General features: G+C 59.3%; 2 protein-coding genes and 1 long non-coding RNA gene across 15 annotated transcripts in view; all 3 read left to right on the top strand.

Annotated features, from left to right (window-relative positions):
• KLHL22 (kelch like family member 22) overlaps positions 1-7,016 on the top strand; it is a 35,826-nt gene extending 28,810 nt beyond the window's left edge. For all 13 annotated transcript variants that reach the window (XM_082697485.1, XM_082697488.1, XM_082697484.1 and 10 more), the window contains 2 exons: positions 3,828-4,061; positions 6,066-7,016. In XM_082697485.1, coding sequence (XP_082553611.1) covers positions 3,828-4,061; positions 6,066-6,431 — 600 coding nt within the window. In that variant the 3' untranslated portion in view covers positions 6,432-7,016. The remainder of the gene's footprint in view (positions 1-3,827; positions 4,062-6,065) is intronic.
• The window catches only part of LOC309847414, a 313,317-nt gene that overhangs the window by 119,224 nt on the left and 170,912 nt on the right, over positions 1-23,181 (top strand). The gene's annotated exons all lie outside the window — the stretch shown is intronic.
• SCARF2 (scavenger receptor class F member 2) lies at positions 10,670-22,712 on the top strand. Its single transcript, XM_082698903.1, has 11 exons — positions 10,670-11,030; positions 15,890-15,948; positions 16,053-16,154; positions 16,351-16,870; positions 16,996-17,214; positions 17,371-17,499; positions 18,119-18,222; positions 18,301-18,418; positions 18,630-18,745; positions 20,085-20,237; positions 20,996-22,712. The coding sequence occupies exons 1-11, from the start codon at positions 10,858-10,860 to the stop codon at positions 21,901-21,903; spliced, it is 2,601 nt and encodes an 866-aa protein (XP_082555029.1). The 5' UTR covers positions 10,670-10,857; the 3' UTR covers positions 21,904-22,712.

The raw sequence follows: 23,181 nt of genomic DNA, 5'->3' as shown, positions 1-23,181 counted from the left end.
ATAGAAATGTGACCGGACATGATGGTATGCTGGCCATGGGAGCAGTTGTGATCAGCTCAGAGGAACAGGGACGAGAAGAGGGTTGTGTGTGGGGGGGGGACATCCAGGGAGGCAAACCTGCCAGAGAACAGGGAGGTTTTCTCTTGTGAGCAGAGGGGGCCCACGGGTCCTGGAGAAGGGAGGTGTGTAGCCCATGTTGCTGTCCTAGAACCCACAGTCAGACATAGCAAATGACTGAGGGAAAAGTCTGTCACAACCCTCGTCTGTTTGTCACATTCTCTTACCTATTTCTTAGGGACACATGTAATGCTGAGTCCCACCAGTGTGGCATTGCTGACATGCCCCCAACAGACTATGAGTGGGGTGCTGCCTTCCTGTGGTCCAAGGGAGAAAAGTGGGACCTCTGCAGGGAACTCTTCTCACTTAAAAACCTCCCCAGAGAACTCACACTTCTGGGAAGATAGAGTAGATGTATTCCTCCTAATTCTTGCTAAGTACAACTCAAAACGCTGGACATACACATTAAAAAAAAAACAAAAAACCAAAACCCTTAAGCTTCAGAATGGTTGAGAGAAGGCAGTCTAGCTAGGGGTCTCAGGAACTGAGAAACAACACCATACAGTTATGTGTTCCCTGGATTTCCTTTTTGCCTCCTATATCTCAGACTTAAAAGTGAAGAAGTTCATAGGCAGTAGCACCAATGGGAAGCAAACTTCAGTGAATGTATAAAAACTGAAATCCTCACTGTGGTCTCTCACATGGACTCACACTGGCTTGTGCTCTCTCTCTCTCACTCTCTCTCAAATAAATCTTTATTTGACAAAGAGACTGCAAGAGAGGGAACACAAGCAGGGGGAGCGGGAGAGGGAGAAGCAGGCTTCCCGCAGAGCAGAGAGCCTGATGCAGGGCTTGATCCCAGGACTCTGGGATCATGGGATCATGACCTGAGCCTAAGGCTCCATGACCTAAGGCAGACACTTAAAAACTGAGCCACTCAGGCGCCCCTAAATAAAATTTAAAATTTTTTTTAAATTTAAAAAATATAAAGGAATAAAGTGGGAAGAATCAGTCTACCTGATTTCAAGACTTATCTGCATGGCTGCAGTAGTCACGACTGTGGTGTTGGCAGAGGGTTAGGCATGGATCAGTGCAGCAGCAAGGAGAACCCGCACAGATAGGCCCACCTGATTTTTGACAAAGGTGCAAAAGCAAATGAATGGAGAAAGGATAACTTTTCAACAAATTATATGAGAGCAGTTGGAATCTGTAAGCAAAGAAGATGAACATTGACCAAGTCTCATACTTCATAAAAAATTAAAGTGGCTTATGGGCTTAGGTGTAAAATGTACATCTATATAGTACTTAGGGGGAAAAAAAGAAGAAAATATTTGGCATCTAGTACTGGGCAACAAGTACTTAGATTTGACCCCCAAAGCATGAGTCATAAGAAGAAAAATCGATAAATGGGACTTGTCAGGGCGCCTGGGTGGTTCAGTGGATTAAGCCGCTGCCTTCAGCTCGGGTCGTGATCTCAGGGTCCTGCGATCAAGTCCCGCATAGGGCTCTCTGCTCAGCAGGAAGCCTGCTTCTCTCTCTCTCTCTCTGCCTACTTGTGATCTCTCTCTAATAAATAAATAAAATCTTTAAGAAAAAAAAAAAGTGGGACTTGTCATCAGAACTCTGGAGGGGGGATGTCAGATGGCAAATAAGCACATGAGAAGATGTTCGATGTCATTAGCCATTAGAGAAGCCCAAATGAGACCCACAGTGAGAAGCCCACCTGTCAGAATGACTAAAATAAAAACTAGTGGCACAGCCGGTGCTGGCGGGACCGCAAAGCTGATGGGACTATAAAATGGCGTGGCTACACTGGGAAAGAATTGCACAATGTCTTTAAATAGTTAACTTCTGGGCTGCCTGGGTGGCTCAGTGGGTTAAAGCCTCTGCCTTTGGCTCAGATCATGATCCCAGTGTCCTGGGATCGAGTCCTGCATCGGGCTCTCTGCTCAGCAGGGAGCCTGCTTCCCCCTCTTTCTCTGCCTGCCTCTCTGCCTGCTTGTGATCTCTGTCAAATAAATAAATAAAATCTTAAAAAAAAAATAGTTAACTTCCCACTACCATGCAACCCAGCAGTTGCCATCCTGGGCATTTATCCCAGAAAAATGAAAACTCTGTTCACAAACAGCCAGAAAGTGGAAACAAATCCAATGTCCTTCAGCAGGTGAATGGCTAAGCAAACTGTAGCAGATACGCAGCGTGGAATTCTACTCGGCAATAAAAACGAACTATGGACACATATGAGCAAGTCTAGATGAACCTGAGGTAGCACAGAAAGCCTGTTTCAAAAGGTTATGTGCTGTGTGATTCCATTCATATAACACTCTTGAAATGACGGAATCATAGAAATGGAGAAACAGATTGGTGATGGAAGGGATTAAAGAGGGGGCTGGGGCAGGGGGATGTGGGTGTGATTACAAACAGGCAACAGGAGGGATCCTAGTGGAGATGGAAGTGTCCTGTGTCCTGACTGGGTCAGTGTCAGCATCTTGGCTGTGCTACTGTGCTGGAGGTGTACTGGCTGTTACTGGGGATCCTGCGTAAAAAGTACATGGCTTCTGTATTTTCTTACAACTATGTGTGAATCTACACTTACTTCAAAATGAAAAATTTAATTAAAAACAAACAAACCCAAGGGATGCCTGGGTGGTTCAGTTGGTTAAGCATCTGCTTTTGACTCGGGTCATGATCTCAGGGTCCTGGGATTAAGTCCCATTTGGGGCTCCCTGCTCAGTGGGGAACCTGCCTTTTCCTCTGCTTGTGCACACTCTCTCTCTCTCTGTGTTAAGTAAATAAAATCTTAATGGAAAAAAAAAAAAAAAACAACCAAGACTTCCCCATGTCCCCACTATTGATTAGAGAAGACCCAGGCCTTGGTTTATGTCCTGCCCACTGCTCTGTCCCCTGTCCACCTCTCCAGCCCTCTGCTGTATCACCACACAGCCTCAGGGTTAGTGGCTGCCTCTGAAACACCAACCTTGGAGCCTCCATGCCCCATGGGGCTCCTCTGCCCCCCAAACACAACAATGCTCTGTCTTGTGGGCTACGGGCCCAGCATGAAGGCCTTGCTGGGGGTGGGTTGAGCAAGTGGGTATGAGAGAGGAGGTCCTGGATGCCGTAGGAACCGGGTGAAGGGTCAAGGTGGCTGGGCAGGGAGGGGAGCCCCCCCCAGGGTGCACGCCCAGGTCTGAGGACCAAAATCAAAAGCAGGGTGGTTTATTTTCTTCTTTCACACATAACCATCACTAAAATGGCATTGTTCTTTGTGTTCGATTTTGCATCTCATTTTCTTCCTCACCATATGGTTAGTTATTATTTGTGAACGATTGTGAAAGCGGGGTCAGCAGGCCTGGAGAACTGGCTTGTCTTTGGGAGTAGGGGAGGGGTGGAGGCCACTGAGGGCGGGTCAGGTATTCTCGGAAGTGCAGTCTCCTCTGGTATCTGGCTCTAACAGCTGGGCTTTAATTGCTTTGAGCACCCCCCCACCCCCCGCCCCATGCAGATGTCTCCTTGAGGGGTGAGAGAAAGACAAAAGATTCTGTTCTCCCCCTTGTAGAAGCTCAGAGTCACCTCTGGGTCCCTGAACTTGTCCCCTATTGGAGTAAAGTCAGGGTGGGTGACTCAGACCAAATCAGGGAGGGTTCTCAGCAGAATGTGAGGTGGAAGTTGGGGACACCACAAGGGATGGGGTTTGAGTGAGGGCCCCTGGCTGCCTTCTGTCATGGCCCTCTTGCCCCCTTCCCACACACTCCTGGTTCTCTTGATGGCAGGTGTATGCCCATGCGGGCGCCACGCTGGAGGGGAAGATGTACGTCACGTGCGGCCGCAGGGGGGACGACTACCTGAAGGAGACGCACTGCTATGACCCCGACAGCAACACCTGGCACAGCCTGGCTGATGGGCCCGTGCGGCGGGCCTGGCACGGCATGGCCACGCTCCTGGACAAGTTGTACGTGATTGGGGGCAGCAATAATGATGCTGGCTACCGGAGGGATGTGCACCAGGTGAGCAGAGCTGGGCCGCCCACGCACATGCTTTTCCCATCCCTTCCAGTTGTTTCAGATGCAGGGTGAATTGCAACGTATATGCTGCCTTATTAAATAGTCTTTATTTTTTATAGCAGGCTCAAGGTTCCCAGCAAAATTGAACAGAAGGTGCAGAGACTTGCCATGTGCCCCCATCCCTATACACGTGGTCTCCCCCACCATCATCATCCCCCACCAGCGGGGCATTTGTTCCAACCCATGAACCCACCGTGACATGTTCTACCCCAAGCCCATAGTTTAAGGGTTCACTCTTGGGTGGTGTACATTCTCTGGGTTTGGACCAATGACATGTATCGACCAGTATAGTATCAGACAGGGTACTTTCATTTGTTTTCATTATTAAAAACATTAACTATAATGTTAGTATGACCACGTTGCAGATCCTTTGAATAGTTCCAGTTTAATATTCAGTTTCCATAGCCACTGCCCACTTCAGTGGTCATGCAGAATTCCGTCACTTTGGTGTGTCATTTGGTTTGGTCTGAGTAACAAAAGTTATGCTCTGTAGTGCATTTCAGGCATTTTGGATTGTTTTCTTAAGTGAGAGCTCTGCTTCTCCCAAGTGTGGTCCCAGACCAGCAGCATCTGCATCCCTGGGAACATGTTAGAAATGCAGGTTCTTGAGTCCCACCCCAGACCCACTGAATTGGAACCTGTAGGTCTGGGACTCAGCCATCTGTTTTAACAGCCCTGAGCGGTGAGAACCCTTGGGCTCTCGTGGGTCGCTTTCCTATTGTTTCCATGACAAATCACCACCAGCTTAATAACTTGAAACAACATAAGTGTATTCTTACAGTTTGTAGGTCCTAAGTGTGATGTGGTCTCACATGGCTAAAATCCAGGTGTCCTCAGGGCATCTGTCTTTTGGGGGCACTATGGGAGAATCTGACTCCTTGTTCACTCAGGTTATCAGAATTCAGTTCCCTGCATGTGTGGCGCTAAGGTCCCTGTTTCTTTGCTGGCTGTTGGGTAAAGGCCCTTCTTGGCTTCTCGAGGCCTCTGCATTCCTGGCATGGGGCCGCTTCATCCTTAGCCAGCAACGGCAAGTTGTCCTTCTGACTTCTCGTCCCTCCTGGTAGACTTTCCCCCTCTGCTCTCAGAGACTTGTGCAAGTAGATGGGCCCACCTGGCAAGTCCAGAATCACCTTCCCACCTTGAGGTCCGTACCCCAAAGCATGTTTATAGAGTCCCTTCTGCCATGTAAAGTAACACAGGGTTTAGAGATCTAGGGCATGGACTTCTTTGGGGGGGGTCATTTTTCTGCTGACCACAGATAGAGAAGCAAAGATGCTTATTAAGCCAAAAAGATGAGATTTTTTGTGGCTCTTAAAGCTACTGTCAAATAGCTTTCCTAGATTATCAGACAAATGCACAGATGGGCAGCTTCCTTACGTAGTTATCAGCAAAGGGTCTTATGGTTTTTCTTCCCCCAGTGGCTGCTAGTTGTCAGGGACAAATTTAACCTGTCTTTCACATTTCTTGGATTACGAGTAGGTGGAACATTTTCTCATGTATTTGTTTACTGTCCGGGGGACGTTTGGAGATGTGAAAATGTTGGTGGTCATCACTAGTCAGCGAGTTAACTCCTTCCACATTTTATCTGCACTTCCCCCTGGGGTCTGTGCCTTTGGTCAATTTCAGTGTTGTGGAGGGGAGAGAACCCCAGACCTTAGAGAAGAACAGCGTGCCCACGGGGAGGTATGACACATCTGGGGCCGCCGGCTGGCTGAAGGCCCTGGAGGCAGGACAGAGGTCAGCCTGGCCGGGAGACAGGACGTTTTGGTGCTGGCCCCAGACTCTTCCTCCAGAGGAGCCGGGTCTGCACACAGCCTGGCTGTGTCCCTTAGTCTTGGTCTGAATCCAGGGCCTGGCCGAGAGTGCTGCCCTGCCTGGCTGGTCCAGGGCAGCCTGGCAGCCCCGTCCCAGCAGGTGCCCCACTTTACTCTGACCTTGGCTCTGCAGGTGGCCTGCTACAGCTGCACGTCTGGGCAGTGGTCATCTGTCTGCCCGCTCCCAGCCGGGCATGGCGAGCCTGGCATTGCTGTGCTGGACACCAGGATCTATGTGCTGGGTGGCCGCTCGCACAACCGGGGCAGCCGCATGGGCTACGTGCACATCTACGACGTGGAGAAGGACTGCTGGGAGGAGGGGCCGCAGCTCGACAACTCCATCTCGGGGCTGGCAGCCTGCGTACTCACCCTGCCTCGCTCCCTGCTCCTCGAGCCGCCTCGTGGGACCCCCGACCGCAGCCAGGCCGACCCGGACTTTGCCTCCGAGGTGATGAGCGTGTCTGACTGGGAGGAGTTTGACAACTCGAGCGAGGACTAGGGCTCCCGCACCTGGTGTCCGAAGGGAAGGTGGCAGGAGCTCCGAGAGCATCTGGGGCCTCCCAGCGGCCCCTCCTGCTGGCTCCGCGTGCTTGCTGGCTCCTGCCACCCATCCTTCCTGCCAGTCTACAGCGGTTATTTGTGGAGCTCCGCAGATCCGTGGCTGTGATCGCCCTACCATGGGAATGCTTTTGGAGGGCTCTGGTTCTCTGGAGAGTTTACCGAGCCCGCTCCTCCTCAGCTTGGACGAGGCATGGCGTCACCAGCTGTCTTGGACTCCCCAGTGCCTGGTACTACTCCCTGCTGGGCTGAGAGGGCACCCTTCTCCAAAGGGACCTGGGGACTGGCCCTGTGGGTGAGGCGGCCGAGGCACACCGTACCCCCTTCCGTGGGCAGGGAGGTGGTGGAGTGAGCCCGTCGCCTGCCTAGCATTCAGAGGCTTGAGCTACTGCAAGCTCCCAAGGCCTGGAAAGGGAAAGGAGATACATAGAGTTGCCCAAGACTGGTTCAGTAATAAAAAGATTTCCTGCAGCTGGGCTTTTCTGACCCCATGTTGTTGATAAATGAAATAAATCATCTTACAAAAGGTGTGAATTGTGTTCCTGTGGCTGCAGCCTCACCATCCGTTCACAGCCAGTGCAAGGCTGTCCTCTGCGGGTGCCTGTGGCCTTCCGGGCCCAGAGCTGCTGAGTGGCAGTGGCAGGACAGAAGCCCCCATCTGAGGGAAAAGTACAGTACCCCTCTCAACCACCGCCGCCCCCCCGCCCCTCCCCCGCCCCCCAGCTAGCCAGGCTGTTACTGGGAAACATGGAAACCCGCCCTGGTCTGCTGAGATGTGGTCACCCAGCCTGCTGGAACACCACCTGCGGTGAGGTGCTCTTCTCTAAACCTCAGTCCAGCTTGGTGAGCAACCTCGTGGCCCTGAGTAAAGCCCAGCCCCAAGCCTGGGAGGGAGACCCGCTCACCAGAGGCTCTTCCCTGCTTGCTGGATCTGAGTGTGGCAGGGGTGGGAAGGGGAGCTGCCTTTCCTATAGGTTCACTAGCTGAATTCTTAGCATGTGGTCTCAAGGGTCGTGGTGGCACAGCAGATGGCAACCTCTGGGGCCACCCTCGAGTGGGCTGGGCCTCCAGCCCCTCCCTTGCTTCTGCGCAGCTGACCTTCCACCTGAACCCCCTCCCCTCCTCCAGCCACAGCCTCTGCTCTTGCGAACTCCCAACGGCAGGGGGCAACCTGCAGAGGAACCGTCACTTCCCAGTCTCCTGGGCAGAGCGCCGGGACATCGGCGTCTTCTTTCTGTGCCCCAGAGCCTGTGGGAGCTGGCACTCTGTCGTGGATGGAGGAGAGCAGAGGGACAGTGTGTGCTGCTTGATGGGAGGAAGAGGTAGGGCCCAGATGCCCTAAAGACAGTGGACGTTGCTGCCTGCCCCTCAGGGCCATGCGTATGATCTTCCTGTCTCTCAGGGTTCGGGTACCCCTCAAGAATAGGCGCCCACTCCCTAACCCCTATGTGACATCGTGCACTTCTAGCTTGGGTGGCAATCCCAGTGCTGAGCCTAGTGGGTCACTTCCAGCAGGACAGAGTAGCCACATTCTTCAGTGTCCTCTCCCCTGCTCGGGGGCTCACAGTACCTTGAGGCCAGGGCATCAGTTCTTACAGACCCCAGAGTCCCTGGGAAGGAGAAGCACCAGAGATGCCCCCCTCCCCCCGCAGTGTGTCCCAGGCTTGCTGGTGTCATCCCCCTCCACCCGCAGCCTTCTAGGTGCGGCCTTCTAGGTGCGGCCACGGCTTTGTAAGAGTTCTGCTCTGGAAGGTAGGGAAGAAGGGTCTGTGAGGTCCTGTGGACCATGGGGTGGACTAGACACGAGCCCTGAAAGGAGTCCTGCCGCTGTCTAGGCAGCCTGGAGGCCTTCACGGCTTCCCCTCCCAACACCTGTCTGGGACCTGGGCAACCCTGGCTCTCCAGCCTGCAGCCTCTCGGAGAGGCCTCGTCTTGTGCCTTCACTCAGCTGGGTACTCCTTCCTTTCTGCCTGCAAATCCTCACCCTCTCAAGGCCACCTGGGGAAGCCATTGTGGCTGGAACCAGTCGGCCCAGGCTCCACACCCGCATGGGGCATATGTGTGGTTGTTAAGTCATCTGTGGGTGCCTGTGAACCCAAAGCTTCCTCATCATGGTATTCACCTGGCACCTAGCCAGCTGCCTGAATGGTCAGTCATGCACCCGCACTTCTCAGTCTCCTGATTGGGGTGTGACAGTGGCTGGGACCGACATGGGCCCTGCATTCACCCCTGAACTTCCCATCACCTGGGAGGTGGCTATGATGGGACACAGGTGGAGGACCACTGTGGATCTTGAGTGAGATGAGGCTGGGGACAGGCCTGCGAGCCGTTGAGGGCAGCCAGATGTGATTAGAAGGGCTGCTCTGGGGGATACGCCAATGGGGTAGGTAGAGATTTGGGACACTCCTGGTGTTGGCAAGGACTGGGGGGCATCATCCAGCTGGTGCCCTTCACAGTGGAGGCAATTTGGGGTGGCAAGCCGTTCTGAAGGAAGGGAAAGAAGGTGAGGAGTTTGAGGTGCCTGTCCATGAACTCAGTCCAGCTGGGGTGAGTGCCCAAAGCCCTGGGGGGTGTGCTTCTAAAGCTAGGAGCTGGGCAGCCACATGGACCTCATTTGGCCCCTCTTGGTGGCAGTCTAAGGGGGGGGGGCTTTTGAAAGGGGCCCCCTAGGCTGAGAGAGCCTGGGCCGTGTCGGGGCTGTGCCCAGGCAGAGCTGCCCACAAGTGGCTAGCCTGTTTACTTGTCCCCCAGAAGTGTTTGCATTTGTGATCTCAGGGGTTCAACTTCCCCTTCCGAGCCGAAGGCAGAGGCTTTAACCCACTGAGCCACCCAGGCACCCATCAACTTCCCCTTCCAGTCCACCCAGCTGTTGCCTGCCGCTGACCTCCCTCCTGCACCAGCATGGCTGACGGAGGGGCCCTCACCTCTGAAGTTCCCTGTTCTCCTTTCCTCCACCAGCCTACTCTGGACAGGCTTCTGGCCCAGCCAGTCTGGTGGTGTCCACAGCCTTGGGCTTTTCAGTGGCCGTTATTCCAAGTCCCTCCTTCAGCCCCTCTTCCACTCTGACCACCTCCACGTGACTGAGGAAGGACACCACCTTTCCCTCCTCTGAGGAGTCTGTATGCAGTCTGTTCTCCAAGAGAGCGCAGGTGCCCTCTCCCTGCAAGGTCTTCCCACCAACTCCCAAGTCTGCAAAAGACAAGCTCATCTTTGCTGGGATCTGGATGCTCCCCCTTTTGTTCCATACCCCAGCCTGCCCACCTTTTGCCGCTCCATGGTCTCTGGGATCGGGTCTGTGTCCCAGACCACTGCCAACTCCTCGGCTCCCCAGGCCCAGAGTTCTTCCTCCCGGTCCCCTTTTGCCCTGTTCCTCTCCACATTGCTCCCCTGCCCCCACTGCCCCTGCACTGCTCTATGCTGTCACCCCACTCTTCCTGGGGCAGGATCCCCCAAGCCTCCACCTTCTGGACTTTTACCTCTGGTGATCCAACAGCCTTCTCAAGTAGAATGTCTCTCCCAAACTCCCCTTTCACCACTGGAGGAGGATTGCAGGGTCTCTCAGTCCTGGAGTACTCCCGCCTCCTCCGTCTTTGCCCCCATCTGCATTTCCCTCCACGAACAGCCCACTGCTGGGCCATTCTACCTTCTGCGGAGACACCCTTTGCCGAGGTCTCAGGTGCAGCCCGAGGCGACCCCTCAAGCATTCTGTTCGAGTGTCTTCTGCAGGCTTTGACTGCACCCAAGTGAGCCTGAGGAGCCAACACCACAGCCCAGCTCTACAAGGGCGAGGGCTTCGCGGGGGGCAGCGGAGGCCGGTTTGCGGCCTTGATCTGGGGCGTCTTCGGACCGCTCTTCCCCGGCCGGTTCCGAGGCACAGCGGGCCGGGAGAGCTTTGGGGCGTCGCGTTCTCGTCCCCCACCCTCTTTCCCGCCCCGGGCCTGGCCGCGCATTGAACGCGCGGGGGTGACTTCTCTGGTGGGTGTCTGGAAAGGCAGGGGAAAGGCTCGGGGGGCAGGGGATTCCTTGGGCGGGACCGCCGCGGCCCCTCCCTCTCGCCCCGGCCCCTCCCTCTCCCAAAACTCCGCGGGCCTACTCCAAGTTCGCCCCCAAGTTTGCGAGCGGCCGCGTGGGGGCGGGGGCCGCGCGGAGGGGCGGCGGCGGGGCCGGAGGGTGGGGTCTGGCGCGCGGGGCGGGCGCTGCCGCCTGGCCGGCCGCGGCTGGCCCAGGATCAGGGAGCCGATGTGGAATTTCCTGCCCGGCCCGGCGCCCCTCCTGCCGCCCCCCGCCCGGCCGCGCACTCCGCTTCCGGCCGCTCTTGCTGCGGCCGCACCCGCGCCCGCGCCCGCCCCGCGCCTGCCCCGCGCCTCATGGAGGGCGCAGGGCCCCGGGGGGCCGGGCCGGCGCGGCGCCGGGATGCCGGGAAGCTGCCGTCGCCGCTGCTGCCGCCGCCGCTGCTGCTGCTGCTGCTCTGGCTGCTGCCCGGCTCCGCGGCACCCCAGGAGCTGAACCCGCGCGGCCGCAACGTGTGCCGCGCGCCCGGGTAGGAGCCGGCCTGGCTGGGAGAAGGGGCCGAGGGGGACGTTAGGGGCCGAGGGAAGGGGACGTCCGGGGCTATCCTAAGCTAAACGCTCTAGTCCTTTCCGCCGCCCTCGCCGATTCGTCTCCAGGCCGAGCCTGGGCGCCGGGCCACGACGGTGCATCCGAGGATACCCCAGACGCGAAGTCAGCCGAGGAGAGAACGGAGTGCAGTGGGCACCCCGAGGTTACATACCGTGTCTGAGAGTTCAGACCTAGAAAAAGGAACGCTTGGGCTGGTTGAGAAGGCGTAGGGAGAAGTTGGGTAAGGGCATTCCAAGCTGATGGAAGGGTATTTGCAAAGGCCCCGGGCGCGAGTGTGGTTCCAGCCGGCAGGGAGGGTGAGAGTCAAGTGGAGATGGAGTAGAGCTCCTGAGAGGTGGGAGCCGGCACATCTTGAGGCTGGCGGGACTCGGAAAGAAGAATTTGTGTCTTAGAGATAGGCGCCTGTGGGAAGAGGGTGGTGATAGAGGTGGGCACTGAGGAGCCTGCGCTGAGTGGACCAGAAGCAGGATTCGAGAGGACAATGACGTGCACTGGGGTCCGACAGATATGGAAATCCCGAGTGGGGATACTGGGTGCTCGGAGGGGCCGCGCAGACGTGGGACTCCACGAGGTGCCGGCTGGGGAAGCCAGCGTGGGACAGGCAGACTGGGTCGGAGAGCAGCGGGCCGAAGACCTTGCGCGGAGGGAAAAGAGTAGAAGACAGGACGCTAGGAGTGGGCGCAGGGGTCCGAGGACTTGGTCGGATGTCAGAGGCCACAGCGAGGTCACGGGCATCTCCACCCGGGGCCAAGGAGCCGGCCTGTGGGGGTGCCTTGGCTCAAGCCCGGGCGGTGGGGGCGGGCGGGGCGCCGGGCGGGCGGGAAGCTGGAGAGGCGTCCACAGGGCCCCAGGCTGCGTCCCGTCGGGGCGTCCTGAGCCGCAGGGCCCTGGGAGGCCGCGTCCGGGGGCTTGGCGGTCGCCGCAGACAAGGGGCTGCGAGGGGCCGCGCGGGGTTTCCGAGCTCGGATCCCGAGGCGCGCAGACCCCTCCCCACTGCGAGCCCCGCCTCCGGGGCGGGGGACGGCCTGGCCCGCCATCTGCTTCACATCGACGCCGCCGCCGCCTCCCGGGCCTCCCCGGCCCCAGGAATGCAGTGGCAGTGGCGGGCGGGGCCGTGCCTGGAGAGGGGGAGGGCGCGATCGCTGCGGGCCCTGTCTCTCCGCCTCAGCCCTCCTTCCCCGATGGGGCTCCGTGCTGGGGGATCCGGTGGCAACAGGCTCGAGCTGTCGGGAGCCTGAACCCTTCGCTCCCGCGTCCGGTTGCCCGGGCACCTCCCCACGAGGCGGCCTGTTTCAGCAACCCAGACACCGCCTTTGGGTTTCCGATCCTGGTGTCACTTCTCCCCACCCGTGCGGACCAGGACAAGTCGCTTAACCTCTCTGGGCCTGTCTCTGCCTCTGTCAAATGGGGTTGTTGCTGTGGCACCCCACTCATGGAGTGGCGAGCTGGTTTATGGGAAGGACAGCCACCTCTGGCCACCGCCCACCCAGGGTGCAGGCCATCTCCAGAGGTTCCTTTCCCCAATGGCAGGAGAACCGAAGAGGGGAACATACACTTAGCCCGTGAAATCCCATGCACCTCCTATGTGTGTGCCAGGCCTGTGGTTGGTGCAGCCATAACAGCAGCTGAGACAAATACTGCTGTCCCCACAATGGAAGAGACTTACAGCAAGTCATCTGACATTCCGAGTGCTGCAGAGGAGGGGTTCAGTTGGGGAATGCTGTATCCTTTAGAGTGATCTGGGAGACCCACTGATGAGTGGGCAGAAATCTGAAGGAGGGAAGGTGGAGCCCTTCGGTGTCTGGGGGCAAGGCTCTAAGTGCCAAGGGCTTCTGGAAGCCCAGAAAAGAGCCCTGGGGCCTGGGCAGAGCCTGGGAGAGGGATGGTGGAGGAGAGGCCAAAGAATGAGAGCCGGCCTGCCCACTGCTCTGAGGGCCATGGGAACCCATGCACAGAGGAGGAGTGGGATCTGAATAGGCTTGGCTGCCAGGTGGCAGATGAACTTGGCTCAGGAAGGTAAAAGGAGGAACCAGGTAGGAAGTCAGTCAGGAGAAAACCAGGCAGAATGAGGGTGGCTCTCACAAGGCTGGGGCAGAGTAGTCCAAGAAGTGGTTTGTCCCATCCTAGATCCAGTTTGGAAGGCAGGGTGCATGTTTCTCCATGAATCAGGTGTGTGCTGTCTCTGTCACGGCAGAGCTGAGGCCTCTGGGGTTTCAGGCTCCCAGCCTGGAAGGATGGCATTCCCTGAGATGCAGAAGGCTACAGGTGGGGGAGGCTAGGCATTCAGGCTGAGGAGGTGGGCCCCACTGCAGGGCTCTGAGCATTTTCAGCACCTCATTTAGATGGGCCCTGGGGAGCTTCCTGATGGAGTGGCAAGAGGAGAGGAGACGACAGAGCCAAGGAGGGGGACAGAAACCAGAGGAGGGGTGTCCAGGGGCAGGGGTGAAGGAGGAGAACAGGGAAGTATGGGATCCCAAGTGGCATGGTAGGCCGGGGGGCCTCTGGGCTGGATCGGAGAGAGAATGGGGACTTTGGCACAGTGAGCAGTTCTCCCAGGCTGCTTTGCTGCATTGGCATGGTCAGGTTCAAGGTCACACGGTTTGAATCAGGGCAGTTGTGTTCACAATGACAATGATCTCTAGAGGGGACAGCCCAAAGCAAGGCATGCTTGCTAAGGGGCCTGGCCCAGCCTGTGGCTTGGCTCCCCTGGGTCTTGCTAACTTAGAGCTAACTTAGAGCTCAAGTGTGGGAACTGTCCCCTGGGCCAGGCCATTTTTCTCCTCATCTACTTCTGTAAGCTCTTAAGAGGGTAGGCTTGCGACCCCAGCCTGGCCCCCTCTGCCAGCCCTCCCAGAAGGAAAGGCAGCCGTCCCACAGTCTCATCCTCATGTTCTTGTTGAACCCACGTGTGTTCCGTCCTGCCCAGGGTAGAGGGTGTTTGCTCTGCTGGGTGGGGCGTAGGTGCCAGCCATGCTGGCGGGGAGGTGGGACCAGGGAACCTGCACAGCATGGGCTGGAGAGCAGGGTACAGCCTTGGGCTGAGCTCTTAGTTGGAGCCAAACACTTGACATCTTCGCTTTCTTAATCCTCCCTCCAAACCCTTGGACCCCATTCTACAAACAAGGAGTCTGAAAGTCAAAGAGGTTAAGTTCTGGGCCCAAAGTCACACAGGAATCAAATCCAACTTTGCGGGGCCCTAAAAGCAGACGCCCAACCACAGAGCCATATGGCCAGGGCAGAAAGTGGTCAGTGCTTCTAGGATCATCCCAGCTGGCCATCTGGCAAGACTGCCTACAGGAGGGACAGCAGCAGAGGCTCTCCACGCAGAGACCTGTGTTCAGAACAGGCAGAAAGGGCGGGAGGGTGATAGGCTGGCAGATCTGGCTCTACCCTCAGATCGGCACCCACGAGTCCGGTGGCTGGAATCCACGGTGGGGGCCAAGCCTGCTTTGTGTTCTCGCACCTGGTTTCCTGTTTGATTTGTAGAAAAGAAGATGGGTCCACCCTCTTGCAGTTCAGAATTTCATGGGTCCTGTTCCCTAGGTTCCTCATCTTTGGCCTGAAGGAGAATCAAACTGTTTGGGTGGGGCCCATGCAGGGTGTGGTGATGCTCTCTGCTGGGGGCTGGGGGGCCGGGCGGGCGGCATTTTGAGGGGCACCTGCAGTCTTTCCCTTCCCAGTCAGTTCCACCCACCAGGGTCTCAGGCCTCTTTCCAACATCCTTCCAACACCACATTCAGGTGTTCAGATCAGACCCTTCTGAAGGAACACATGCCTTTTCCTTTGAACCATGAATGGCTGCTATGTGCCTTTAGGATCTGGGCGAAGTTCTAGGTCTGACGGGATCCATGAATCTGCAGCCTGAGTGTCTGTCTCTTCCTTCTCGGGCTCCTTTGCTCCCCAAATCCAGGCACACTCCATCTCAAACCACTGGCTCCCCCGGCCCCGCACACACTCTCCAGTGGTAGGCACCAACCACTCTGACAGGGCCTGCAGACTTTTGTGCCCAGAATTTGGGCACAAATACTACCCTGAAATGCAAGAGTCATAAGTTATTTACCTCCTGCAGAGATAACAGGACGTACCTTGTAAAACCAAATAAAATTAAAACAAGATTTTTCACACACATAAGTGGGTGTTCTAATCTCCTCCCTCCATCCCAAGTCTTGCCCTGGTGCGCTGGACCCCTCACGTTTTGCTTTCCTTGCTGTCATGAAGGACTCCCTGGGTGTGCCCTGCCCCTCCACCGAATGGACACCTCTATCAGAGGCTGCCCATCGTGCCAACTGGGTATCCATATGTGCCCTCTAGCTCTACCTGTCCCTGCTGGCCAGGTCATGTCACATCTAGATCCTGACACCCATCTGGCAGGGTCCCCCCCACCATCAATGCCACCTTTAAGTAGCTCCTGGAGACTCCTGGATCTCTCCACAGTCCCTTCTGAGACACCTGGGCTCTTTCCTCAGGCCTAGTTGGGGAGGGGTGGTGTCACAGAGGAGTTTGGTGGAATGGGGAGGGGAGGGAAGACCCCTCCTAGAGGGGGCTGAGAAGTTCTTGGAGGTTAGATCCCTCAGTGGTGTGCTCTCTGCTGCCTCCCAGTGTCTGCTCCGCAGGGCTGGAGTCAGTCTTCTTTGCTGGGAGTCACCTGAACTTCCATCAGTGCCTCCAAGGGCCTCCATAACCACCTCCTGTGGGGGGTGGGGAGGAGGCTGCCGGGGAGTCCTAGCAGGGACAGGGGGGCTTGGAGCTAGGGCTCAGGAGTCCTTTCTCTGCCTGCAGCTCCCAGGAGCCTGCGTGCTGCGCTGGCTGGAGGCAGCAGGGCGACGAGTGTGGGGTCGGTGAGTGGGGCACTCTGGGGACCTGGGCAGCGGGCAGGGACACGGAGAGGAGGGAACAGTGTGGGGGCAGGGCACGCGGCAGCTCAGGCCCCTCTTGCCCGCAGCGGTGTGCGAGGGCAACTCCACGTGCTCGGAGAACGAAGTGTGCGTGCGCCCGGGCGAGTGCCGCTGCCGCCATGGCTACTTTGGTGCCAACTGCGACACGAGTGAGCAGAGGACCCGGGTGGGGGCTGGGCAGTGGGGCGGGGCCGTTGAATGGGGAGGGATCTGACCCGGAGACGGGATCCAGCATGGGGGAGGGGCCCCAAAAGGCGGAGAGCAGGACTGGGGAAAGGCTCTGACGGGATCCTCTCTCCCTCGCCAGCACCCTGGCCTGACACCCCTCTCTGCCCGCCCCTGCAGAGTGCCCGCGCCAGTTCTGGGGCCCCGACTGCAAAGAGCTGTGTATCTGCCACCCGCATGGGCAGTGCGAGGACGTGACAGGCCAGTGTACGTGTCACGCGCGGCGCTGGGGCGCACGCTGCGAGCATGCGTGCCAGTGCCAGCATGGCGTGTGCCACCCGCGGAGTGGCGCGTGTCGCTGTGAGCCCGGCTGGTGGGGCGCGCAGTGCGCCAGCGCATGCTACTGCAGCGCCACGTCGCGCTGTGACCCACAGACGGGCGCGTGCCTGTGCCACGCAGGCTGGTGGGGCCGCAGCTGCAACAATCAGTGCGCCTGCAACACGTCGCCGTGCGAGCAACAGAGCGGCCGCTGCCAGTGTCGCGAGCGCACGTTTGGCGCGCGCTGCGAGCGCTACTGCCAGTGCTTTCGCGGCCGCTGCCACCCTGTGGACGGCACGTGCGCCTGCGAGCCGGGCTACCGGGGCAAGTACTGCCGGGAGCCGTGCCCAGCCGGCTTCTACGGCCTGGGCTGCCGCCGCCGGTAAGCGCGGGCCCCCGACCTGGGAAGACTGGGGGGAGCGAGGGGGAGGGGGGAGAGGCGCCGAAGCGGGGGCGGGGCGGGTGAGGCGGCTCTGGGCCCCGCCTAGCCTTCCGCCCCTTCCCCAGATGCGGCCAGTGCAAAGGCCAGCAGCCTTGCACGGTGGCCGAGGGCCGCTGCCTGACTTGTGAGCCCGGCTGGAACGGCACCAAGTGCGACCAGCCGTGCGCCACCGGCTTCTATGGCGAGGGCTGCAGCCACCGCTGCCCGCCCTGCCGCGACGGGCATGCCTGCAACCATGTCACTGGCAAATGCACGCGCTGCAACGCGGGCTGGATCGGCGACCGGTGAGCAACCCGCCCGTGCCCGAATGTGTCCCAGGCATGCAGCTCCCCTTCCCCGAACGCCCGGCCAATCCCCGAATGCTGTCCGCGGAGGGCACTACGAGCTTTGGGTTCGTTTGCCCCCATTTCCGCTGATTCCTCCTCCTCCGCGTTTCCGAGGTGCGAGACCAAGTGCAGCAATGGCACTTACGGCGAGGACTGTGCATTTGTGTGCGCTGACTGCGGCAGCGGCCACTGCGACTTCCAGTCGGGGCGTTGCCTGTGCAGCCCCGGCGTCCACGGGCCCCAGTGAGTGCCAGAGACCCCTTTGGGTGTTAGGAGTTAGTACACGTCCCAGGAATCCAGCCAGACCCCCAGGTGCTGCGAATGGTGGCCGACTGGTTGAGACCCAGGCTTGCCCTTCAGCCCAGGTCCTCTTGCCGCAGCAAGGGAGAGCCCTCAGGCTCTTTGGGGGCAGTTTCTTGCCGTGGTGTGGAGCCGGCTCGTTTGGCGGGATCTGGCAATCAGTTCAGCCTGTGGTCAGTGGGCTTCGGAGGACCGCAGGGTTGAGGTGACCCCCAGCTAGTGCAGAAAGTGCAGAGACCTCCACTTACAGTCATGAGTGGTCTGGCAGCCCGTCTTCTCACCCACCCAAGAGTCAGCCCCAGAAATGGACGCTGAGGCCGAGTGACCCCAGGTCCTGTCCCCCGGATCCCATCCTACTGTTTGTGCTGTTGCACATTCTTTTCCAAAACACTGATCATCCAGTATATGCCCGGTGGTGGTGGTGGGCATCAAACCCTAGAGAACCCTAGAGAATAGAGGTGGAGAGCTCGGTTCTGGGACCGGGGCTGGCTGGCGGCAGGGGCGAGGGCGAGGGGCATCACGGAGGGCTGCTGTGGCCCTCCCTGACCCCGTGCCCCCATAGCTGTAACCTGACATGCCCGCCGGGGCTTCACGGCGTGGACTGCGCCCAGGCCTGCAGTTGCCACGAGGACTCGTGCGACCCAGTCACTGGTGCCTGCCGCTTAGGTGAGTCGTGGGGGGCATCCCGTTGAGGGGGATGCCAGGGGTGTCGGCAACCGCGCTGACCCCAGTGCCTTCCCACAGAGACCAACCAGCGCAAGGGCGTGATGGGAGCGGGTGCGTTGCTTGCTCTGCTCCTCGGCCTGCTGCTCTCGCTGCTCGGCTGCTGCTGCGCCTGCCGCGGCAAGGACCCCGCGCGCCGGTGAGGACAGAAGCGGTCCCGCTCTCCTGAGTTCGGGCCGCACCCTGTCGGTGGCGCCACGCGCCGGGCTCCAGGACCCCGCCCCACCCCGCCCGGGAGTGTGGCAAGCCTAACTTTAGCCCAGGCCCCGCCCTTCCTGAGTCAGGGCTCCCGCGGAGGTCCCACAGTCCCATCCTGGCCCCGCCCCCTTACTCAGGCCCCGCCCCCGCAGGGAGCTCACGCTCGGGAGGAAGAAGGCGCCGCAGCGACTGTGCGGTCGCTTCAGCCGCATCAGCATGAAGCTGCCACGGATCCCGCTCCGGAGGCAGAAGCTGCCCAAGGTCGTAGGTAAGGATATCGGCACGGGGTCTCTGGGGGAGCACCTCCCGATGCAGGACATACGGGGCCTTGGGTGCTGATGTGGGTGGGCTGGGGAGAGACGCCAAGAGGGGCTTCTGATGCCGGCGAGCCGGGGGAGGAAGGCGGGAGTCCTAGGTGTAGAGGCAGGTGTGGGGAGAAGGTTTGGGCCTGTTTCCGTGGGTGGGAGTGATTGCATCTGGAGTGTGGAGACATCCTGGTGGGCAAAGCCCCTTTGATCTTTAGGAGTGCACTGTAAATCCTGGTGGGTAGCTGCAGGTGAACGCCGGCTGGGGGTGGGGGGCGTCGGCGGCGGCGTCGGCGGTGGTAGGTGGGACCTGTACATGGAAACCCTGCTACTAGGAGCACCCCCCATCCCCGCCGCCTGGATCCCCTGCAGTGCTTTCTGGATGGTGGGCAGGCTGGTTCCTTGGCTCCTGTACCCTGGTCAGGTCTCCAGATGGGAGGGAGGTGCTTCTCTCCCTCTTTCTGCCCTGATCCATACCAGGATCATCTTGTTTCCGATGATGAAGGGGAGTCTCATCTACTGAGAGGTAAAGATGGAACTAGCTGGGGAGCCAGTTAAGTGTCTGCTTTCCACTCAGGTCATGATCCTGGGGTCCTGGAATCATTGGCTCTCTGCTCAACAAGGAGCCTGCTTCTCCCCTCTGCCTGCTGCTCTCCCTGCTTGTGCTCTCTCTCTCTGTTGGGAAAAAAAAAAAGATGGAGACAGCTGAGAAAACTCCTTGGCCCACTCAGCAGAATGGGATCTATGGACAAAAGTGTGGGGGCTGGACCCCACATCCCAGTCATAAAAGGGGACAGGCCAGCCAGCCTCTGAGATTCCTCCTTTGTGGGGGTCTGTGTTCATGGAGGCTAGGCCTGAGGGTTCAGCCTGCTGAGATGGGCTGAGCCAAAGGGGGCCTTGCCACTGCACATTTGGGCTGAAAAAGTGCTTTGAGGTTCCCTGGGTCCTACAGGGCAGGGTCTGAACATGGCTCAGAGGCCCTGATGATCTGTCCCAGGCAGGGTTTCTCTCTGGCCCTCTATTTCCAACACTTCAGCCCATCCTTGTTCAGTTGCCTGGCTGCACACACTAGCCTGGCACCATTGACTACGTTGTTCCCCCTTCTTTTTTTTTTTTACTAGCCCACCTCCACCATTCTCCCATCCTTGTCTAGTGTCCCTCTGCCTGCTGAATTGCCTGTTCCACCCCCAGTCTTAGGGTAGGGCTGGTCTTAGTTATTCCAGCATTTGTTGCAGGGATAGTGAGGGTGCAGGCTGGGACAGGGTGGGGACCCCTGGCAGCTGTGCCTCCCTCCTTTCCCAGTGGCCCATCACGACCTGGATAATACACTCAACTGTAGCTTCTTGGAGCCACCGTCAGGGCTGGAGCAGCCCTCGCCATCATGGTCCTCCCGGGCTTCCTTCTCCTCCTTTGACACCACTGATGAGGGTCCGGTGTACTGCGTACCCCATGAGGGTGAGTACGGCTCTCCTTGGGCCTCCCTCTAGGCAAGTGAAATGTTCCAGTTGAAAAGATCTCCGTGCTCTGGCTGAGACTACTGAGTGGGGTTCTGTGCTGCTCAGAGCTAGACTGGGCTAGGGTCTGGGGAGGTGGGTGGGCTCTCCTGTCTCTAGCCACAGCCCAGAGTCACTTCTTGGGGAGGCCATCCCTAGAGGAGTTTCTGGGCCTGGGTCAGAGATGGCAAAGGTGATAGGAGCTGATGGCCTATGGGATATGGGGCACACTTTTGCCTGAAGTTTTGGCCCACAGTCATCTGGAAGGAGCCTGACTGGCTGGTTTTCTGGCTGTGGCTTCTCTTCTCCCCTGGCTATCCCTCTGGGTGACCTTGGGCAGGTGACTAAACTCTCTGAACCTTAAAAGCCCTTATCTCTTAATGAAGAATAATGAATCCCATTGGAGGTGTTCCAGGGTCATATTTGATGATGCGGCCCCCAGGTTGGGAATGTGGTCGGGGAGGGGTATGAGGCCAGGCCAAGGTTGTGGCTTCAGCCCCAGGAATGTTCCCCCTTACCCCTCAGCACTCAGCAGCACACCCTGGGGGCTCAGAACTAAGTTTGTGGTTGGTATGACTTTTGAAAGCTTGTATAGATGCCAGGGCAACCGAGCATCATTTGGGATGGGGAAGAGGAGGAGGAAGGTGAGAGTTTTGCCTTAAGGCTGGACTTTGAGCTCTCTGAAGAGGCCCTGACCGTCAGCTCTTCTTCCTTCGTCAGAGACCACAACCGAGAGCCGGGACGCGGAGGCCCCCACGGGCCCTACCGAGGCGCTGGCGTCATCCCCGGCGCCGGTGACCACACTGACGTCCGCAGAGGAGGCGACTCCCCTCCCCGCGTCCTCTGACAGCGAGCGGTCAGCGTCGAGCGTCGAAGGGCCTGGCGGGGCGCTGTATGCGCGGGTGGCTCGGCGCGAGGCCCGGCCGGCCCGGGCCCGGGGCGAAGCGGGGGGCCTGTCGCTTTCACCGTCTCCCGAGCGCAGGAAGCCGCCTCCACCCGACCCTGCCACCAAGCCCAAGGTGTCCTGGATCCACGGCAAGCACGGCGCCGCTGCTGCTGCCCGTGCGCCCTCACCGCCACTCTCGGGACCCGAGGCCGCGCCCAGTCCCAGCAAGAGGAAACGGACGCCCAGTGACACGTCGGCGCGGCCGGAGGAGCCCGGCAGCCCCAGGGCCCGCGACCCCACGCCACGGCCCCCGGGGCTGGCGGAGGAGGGGCCAGCCCTCGCCTCCCCCTCGCCGCCTAGGGCTCGGGCGCGGGGTCGCGGCCCTGGCCTCTCGGAGCCCACGGACGCTGGCAGTCCCCCGCGCAGCGCGCCCGAGGCCGCCTCCATGCTCGCCGCGGAGCTGCGCGACAAGACTCGCAGCCTGGGCCGCGCCGAAGGAGCTCCCGGCGCGCAGGGTCCGCGAGAGAAGCCGGCGCCGCCACAGAAAGCCAAGCGCTCGGTGCTGCCTGCCTCGCCGGCCCGCGCGTCCCCTGCGCCCGAGGCCGCGGGGCCCGAGAAGGTGGCGGCCGCCGTGCCCGCGCCCGACACCCCCCGGAAAAAGACCCCCATCCAGAAGCCGCCGCGTAAGAAGAGCCGGGAAGCGGCAGGCGAGCTGGGCAGGGCGGGCGCGCCCATTCTGTAGCAGGCGACGGCCCCGGCCGCGCCCGCAGGTCCCCCAGGCTTAGCAGCGCTGCTTGCCACCCCGCGTTCCGCGCCCGCCCGACGAGCCCCGCGGCGCCCCGGCACGGCGGCCTCCCGGGACCTCGCCGGGAGCAGCCTGGCGGGAGGCTGCGTCTCATTGGCTCAGGCTCCAGCGGCGGCTCCTCAATTGGCGGGAAGACCCCATTCCATCCATTCTTTGAGGCCTGACAGGCGCTTAGCAGGCGACTCCCTTCCCACTGGCCGAGAGCTCCGACTACCCAGGGTCTCGAAGGCCGAGAGACCAGTAAGAACTGGCCCAGAGTGCACTTGTGCTGGGGTACCTTCTCATTGGTTGAGGCCAGAAGCACTTCTTCCTCGGCTGCCTCTCATTGGCCAGGGCCTGGTGCCACTGGCTAGAGGCCTCTTTCCTTGACGGTAGCCGAAGGCTACTTGCACTGGCCAGGCCCCAGGGCATCTGGTTGACTGGAGCCTGGGGAGGAGGGCTGGTCTCTGCTCCTCAGGGGGCTCAGCGTCCCCTGGGCCCGGCCTGTCCTCCTTCCCACTTCCCCTCCCTGCGCCCCCCAACCCCAGCCTCCCTAGCCCTGGCCCCTCAGCTGTCGAGCTGGTTTTGATGGCCTCCCACCGCCCCACATGCCGGGAATCCGAGGGGCGACTCCAGTGGTCTGAGGAGATGTATTTATAGGCCCCCGGTAGGGCTGCTCTGGCCCCATCCGGGTGCCCCAGGATGGGCTCCTCCCGGCAGGGGCTTGGCCAAAGCTTTCTTATTAAAGTGCCTTTTTTTTTTTTTTTTTTTTTCCTCCTGTGCTTTGCTTGCTTCCAATCTGCCATTTCACGGGCAAGGAAGGATCTTCCCTCCAAGAATTCCTGTCACCTCTTCCAGTGGGCGCTCACACACCAGAGTCCTCTACCTAAGCAGAACCTGGAAGCCGAGGTGTGGGGCTCTTGGGACCGCGCTGGAGGCGGGTTGTGTCCATCGGCCCATCATTTATTTATCAGCTTTACTAGGCACCCACCTCGGCCCATTCTCCACCGGCAGCCCAGGATGAAGGATGGGCCAGAACAGACAGGGTGGAGTCCCTTGGCTACAGGGACATTGTGTCTGGGGCTGCTTCTGACCTGTGTTTCTCCGGCGGGCCACTGCTATTACACTTGGGGGCTCCTAGCGTTTGGTGTGGCTGATGCAGGTCAGAGGCTAGGGCCAGGGGGCAGTGGGCCACAGGCACAGCTCCAGCCGGTTTCCTCAGGCACAAACAAGATG

Source organism: Mustela nivalis, assembly GCF_964662115.1.
Source record: "Mustela nivalis genome assembly, chromosome: 14".
NCBI lineage: Eukaryota > Metazoa > Chordata > Mammalia > Carnivora > Mustelidae > Mustela > Mustela nivalis.
This window is presented reverse-complemented; position numbering and strand designations above follow the sequence as displayed.

Bases quoted from the DNA above. Each gene is read 5' to 3' on its own strand.
- SCARF2 (XM_082698903.1), top strand. From the start codon at position 10,858: ATGGAGGGCGCAGGGCCCCGGGGGGCCGGGCCGGCGCGGCGCCGGGAT. The intron at 17,500-18,118 runs GTGAGTGCCAGA...GTGCCCCCATAG, and splicing joins CCCGGCGTCCACGGGCCCCA to CTGTAACCTGACATGCCCGC. The intron at 20,238-20,995 runs GTGAGTACGGCT...TTCCTTCGTCAG, and splicing joins GTACTGCGTACCCCATGAGG to AGACCACAACCGAGAGCCGG.